At 38.7% G+C, this 5,850-nt stretch overlaps 1 protein-coding gene across 1 annotated transcript; it reads right to left on the bottom strand.

Annotated features, from left to right (window-relative positions):
* Positions 1 to 1,400: 1,400 nt before the first annotated feature.
* LOC133367906 (olfactory receptor 13G1-like) lies at positions 1,401 to 4,474 on the bottom strand. Its single transcript, XM_061591993.1, has 2 exons — positions 4,457 to 4,474; positions 1,401 to 2,369 (listed from the first exon to the last, which is right to left on the bottom strand). The coding sequence occupies exons 1-2, from the start codon at positions 4,472 to 4,474 to the stop codon at positions 1,401 to 1,403; spliced, it is 987 nt and encodes a 328-aa protein (XP_061447977.1).
* Positions 4,475 to 5,850: the final 1,376 nt, after the last annotated feature.

The following is a 5,850-nucleotide window of genomic DNA, read 5'->3' as shown; positions in this document are numbered from 1 at the left end:
ACTAGTGTCTGCCAGGACATTATCTCCACAGTTGCAGTGGATGAGTCTCAAGAAGTCTCCAGAACACTGTCTTGCTGTGTTCTATGTGTTTCAGTTAGTAGGGTTGAAGGACGTGGACAAGATGCTAGGTTCGGTCTGGGCAACCATTTGTGTTCTTGCCCCTCATGGCTGATAAAAACTAGCAGAGAGGGGATGATGAGCTGGGCCAGGGAGGTTATAAATGCCTTCTTGCGAGAGGAGGTGGTCCTTGCCTATTTAAGGAGGTGGTGATTGGACCACTGAATATTCATACATTCAACTTTCAGATATACGAAACTTTCAGAAAAGAATCTAAAAAGTAACATTGTCTTAACATTGCCTTACTTAACATTGTCTGGATCACAACACTACTCACTGTTCTAGCTCTAAAGTTTCATGATAGGTTGTCAAAGCAAATTAACAAGAAACAAATGTCAAGGCAGGGCACTGGGAAGCACCCCAAAGCAAAACACTATGCTCTCAAAAGAAAGTTATTTAAATTGTGAGATGATGCAACCATAATCAACAATACTGCAAAGTTACCACCCTCAGATCGTTTGGCAGGAATATTTATCTGGAAGGAAATAAATAAATAAATGCATTTTAATATATGAATAATCATAATAAATTTGTGAATTTTTAAACCAATAACCATACTCTGTGAGAAAGCCAAAGCATTTATTTTTATTTTTCATTTTTAGTGATCCATTGTTAAATCCTTTTAGCAGTTTACAATATTTTGGTGAATGGCTTCCTCACTTGTTTTTGTAATTGTATCATTATATTGTATGTGTAAAATGAAAGCCTACAGCTTACATATTTGTTTACATATTTGCAATCTGTTTTACTGGCCATGATAGAATGCTTCTTTGAAGCCTAAGTTCAGTGGGGTAATTGGACACTGTAGATGCCAAAGAAGGCCTCTGCAAGTGCATGTGTGCCCACCCTGCAGATTCAACTTTGGTGACCCCTGACATGTATAAAGGTTGCATTTTCATATGTAGGACAAAAAAGAGAATGTGGAAGTTTAATAGGAGCAGTTATCAGAGTCTGGCATTTGGGAGTACTACATATTTTTGTAACCATGACAAGAAGGTAAATAAATAAAGAGGTCATGATTGGTCACATCGCAGGGCAATGACAGCTTACAAATGCAACTGTCTCCTTTAGGATCATCTTGAATGTATTTTCAATTAAAAGCTATTCTGCATACAGATATAAGCAAGCCTGAAAGTTATATTCCACAACTGATTCAAAATCATATGGTACATATTTTATAACACATGAATAACCCAACAATTTACTTCTGCCAACATTTATCCTGTTCTGTTCCTGCCCCTAACCACAACAGCAGCAGTTTTGCTATAAAAGATCTTTGCAGATCAGATTTGAGGTCTCCGGAGCAGCCTGCCTCTTCCAGTAATTGTCTTGAGGGCCTCTTTTACTTCTTTGTTTCTCAGAGAATATATAAGTGGATTAACAATCGAGGGTACCACTGTATAAAGGAGAGAAACAAACTTGTCTTTGTCTACAGAGTAATCTGAGCTGGGCCTGATATATGCATAGATGACTGAAGAGAAGTAAAAACTGACTACAATCAGATGGGAGGAACATGTGGAGAAAGCTTTCTTCTTCCCTTCAGTGGAATGGATACTGAAGATAGCTCTCAGGATAAAGCAGTAAGATGTTAGTGTTAACCCACAGCTACAAATCGCAAAGATCACATCTGCTGCAAAGATCATCATCTCATTCAGGTTGGTGTCAGAGCATGAGAGCTTTAAAAGTGGGAAAAGATCACAATAGAAATGATTGATGATGTTAGAATTGCAGAAGGACAGTTGCAGCATAAGTCCAGTATGAACAGAAGAATTGACAATCCCAGCAAGCCACACTCCACTGGCTATGCCAACACACACTTCCTTCCTCATGATGACTGTGTACTGCAAAGGATGGCAGATAGCAGCATAACGGTCAAAAGCCATAAAAGAGAGGAGAAAAAGCTCTGTTCCCAAACACCATATGAACAGAAACACCTGTGTAATGCACCCATAAAAAGAGATGGTGTTTCCATGGGTCCAAAGAGTCTGGAGCAATTTTGGAGTTGTAACGGAGATGGAAAAAACATTCACCAATGACAAGTTGATGAGCAGGAAGTACATGGGAGTGTGGAGCTTCCTGCAAGAACATATGATAAAGATGAGGAGGAAGTTGCTAGCTAAAGCAGTAGCATAGATGAATGCAAATACCCCAAAGAGAAGTGTCTGTAATTCTGCAGAGCTAGTGAGACCAGCCAGTGTAAACTCCATCACAGCAGACTGGTTCTTTATTTCAGTATTTCTTCTGCCGGTGTCCTAAACAGATAAATTTTACAAATTGGCATCTGTTTGATTTCCCCAGTCATTTGCAAGATAATGCGGGACCAGTCTGAAATCTCAGAAAATGTTGACACTGAGATACAATTCCATGCACAGTTAGTTAGAAATAAGTCCCAATGACATCAAACCTGTCCAAGAGTCAGGCTGATTTCCCACCCCCAAGAAAAGACACATAGGCATTCCCATTTCAGCTGGGACCCAGGACCTGTCAAAAGAGCACCATGATAAATATTTTTCTTACATTAGCCATTACTTTGTGAGGATGAGTACCACAAATGGTTTCAGAGAACGATCTGATGTTTAACCTGGTTTACATCATTTCTAGGTAAATGTGAGCATTTGTTGAGACATATTCATATTTTCCCCAATTTGGAAAGTTTGTGTGTTCATAGTGCTTCTCTATGAGCTGGTTAATTCACTATATCTGACTGAAAATGTAATGCTAAGTGTGTGATTTAGAAAAAAACTAACAAAACAGAATTTGTACAGGCAACTATATTAATCTACCAAGAGAAAGCTGATCAGGTGGAGGATCCTCTGAATGTTTATATGGATATAAATTGTGAAGGACAGTCATTTGTTCCCCATAGCTTGCTATGGAGAAAGCTCCATTGAACATGGTGGGATTTGATTCAGAGAAAAAGTGCAAAGGATTGCACTATTTGAGGTGATATGTTACATCATTTCTCTCCAATCAGGCTCATTTCACTGTGCTTTCTAGTTAAACCAGTTTTTTTAACGTTTTGTTAATGAAATAAATTATTGCACCAACATTAACAACATCCACACATCAAATATAGAGGGGATGAATACAAATCATAGTTAAATTTACATAATGTAATAGTAATTTAAACAAAAGGAATGAAATAGAATGGAGTTATGTTACTAATTAATCTACTTATAATTAATATAGTCCAATTCTTTTTTTATCACAATTTCTTCTACAACTTTTAACAACTTATTTCTAGCATTCTGATATTGACTGTTCTGATTTCAATACTGTTTAAACTTATTCTGCTGTTCCAATTAAACTTTTTTTTTTAAAATCCCTTCCAAAACTTTTTATAAAGAGTTCCTACCTTGCTGCCCAGGGTTCCTTTAGGAGGATGGGCAGGAAAAGAAGTTAAGTAAAAATAATGGTAATGTTAATAGCACAATAATAATTTACTGTGTAATATATTGCTTTTCCGTTCTCTTAAAGATGGGATATATCTATCTTACTATTGATTCATAGGGTCACAAGAAGTTGTAATCAACTTGAAGGCATGTAACAACAACAAAGCAGGGAATAGTTCTTGATCATCTTGGTACCCTTAAGTGATAACAGTCCATGCAACCTCACTGTAAGAATGGGAAGGAAAAAAGTTTCAGCCCAAGGACTGCATTTTCCAGTGAGCTATCTTCTGGGAACCACATTCCAGTGGTAGGTAGGGACCAGAGGCAAAAGACTGGATGGTGCATAATATGTGACTCTTACCTCTGTACATTAAGCTATATTCCACCCAAACAAAGGTTTCTCCATCCCTCCATACTCACGGTTTTCCATCCTTTACCCAGGCAAGCAAGATCAAGACCTGCTCACAGATCAAGGACACATTCCAGTAATGGAAAAGCCTTTCAGAAGCGGCAATCAGGGCCAGTGAAGAATGTGGCCTAGAGACAAAGGTTTAGGCCTAAGGAGGAATTGCTTGGGAAGAATCCCAATATCAGGATAGAGAGGGTTGAGGGGTAAAAAAAGCCTCCGGGCTTTGGGTTATTCACTCCTGTTATAAGAGGTCTGTGGATTCCATTGGTAATTGTAACCAGTAATCTTTTCTTTTATAGACCTCACCTTAGCTCAAAAAAGTATGTCTTTACAAGTTCACCAAATAAATGCAAAATCTGTAGTCTTGCTGACATCTCCAACAAAATGCACTGGGTAATGAAAGGTATAAAATGCTTTAAGTACAGAATCTTGTGAAACTTTTCTCTTGCAGAAACATCCATTAAAAAGTCTGCCCATTATGATACATGTCCTTCCATTGGTTTATCAGACACGTTATTAAAACTTTTCTCCAACTTACCTTAATTGCTGTCTCCATTCTTGAATCTCTGATAAAATATATCATTGTGAAAACATAGCTTTTGGGGAACTACAGTTGTTCAGTATGTCCTCTCCCCCTCAAAAATTAGAGGTCTTTAGTTAGAGGTCTTTACATTCAGGTGTTAAATTAGGTTTGTTAAATAAATGCAAAATATGTATTGAAAACTTTAAAATTGAAACTTGAATACCTTGTTGAACCAAATTAATATATTCAACAATTTTATCATTTCAATAAACAAAGTAGAATAACAGAACATGTTCTTTTTACACCCCTTTTCTTCCACATATTATAGCCATAGTATATTCTAGCTTCCTGAAAACAAATCAAAGAAAACAGTCATTAATGGAGAGATTCCAGGGGCTAGTGATGGTTAAATATTGGCCCATATTTGCAATATCACTTTCCTAACTGTATTACTTCTAATTTCCTTATTTATTCATTTAATGCAAGGATAGGGAAACTATGGCCCTCCAGATGTTGTCCTATCAGCTCCAGCTAGCATAGTCAACGACAAGGGTCCAAACAACATCTTGTCTTGCGACTTTTATTTGCTGTAATTCTGAATGGGCACTTTGATCCTGCTGGGTCACTGCAGTCAACAAGCGTTTGGATAATAATGGTTAATACTGAACACTACCAAGCTTGTTTTTCTGTGTAGCTTTGAACATGATTCTAGGGACCTCTGACTTCAAAATAAAGTGAGCAATACTAGTCTAGGAGCCAGTGCCAGAGGGTGGCCAGGTTGGGTCCTGGCTGAGGGACCCTGGGGGTCTGACGGTCCCCTGATGGGGCCCTCCTTAGGCTGGGTGGGTAACACTCCCTTCTGCAATCTGTGGCAGCATCAGAATCCTGTTCCTGCCACAGATTGCAGAGTAAGGCAGAAAACTCAGCATCCCACAACCAGTCAGGATTCCTAACCAAAAACCAAAAGTAAAAAAATCCTGGCAGCTAGTCAGCCAAGGTCACAGAAATCCCCATGCAGCGCAACCTGAACCAGGCGCTGCAGTTAGTGCAGAATGCTGTGGCACAATTGCTGACATGAGTGAGACACTATCAGCACATAATACCTCTGCTCTGAAATCTGTACAGGTTGCTGATTTGCTAACAGGCCAAGTTCAAGGTGTGCTTTCCATGTTAGGAGCGCAAGATAGTACTTGTTCTGCTCTTGTAAGAAAAAAAAAGTAAATGTACTGCTTTCAAGTCAATTCCGACTTATAGCAACCCTATGAATAGGGTTTTCATGAGGCTGAGAGGCAGTGACTGTCCCAAGGTCACCCAATGAGTTCCATGGCTATGTGGGGATTTGAACCCTGGTCTCCAGGTTGAAGTCCAACACCTTAACCACTATACCACACTGGCTCTGGTAAGAAACC

The sequence above is a fragment of the Rhineura floridana genome, chromosome 11 (assembly GCF_030035675.1).
Source record: "Rhineura floridana isolate rRhiFlo1 chromosome 11, rRhiFlo1.hap2, whole genome shotgun sequence".
Taxonomy (NCBI): Eukaryota; Metazoa; Chordata; class Lepidosauria; order Squamata; family Rhineuridae; genus Rhineura; species Rhineura floridana.
The sequence above is the reverse complement of the archived record's forward strand: the minus strand, read 5'-3'. Positions and strand labels throughout refer to the sequence as shown.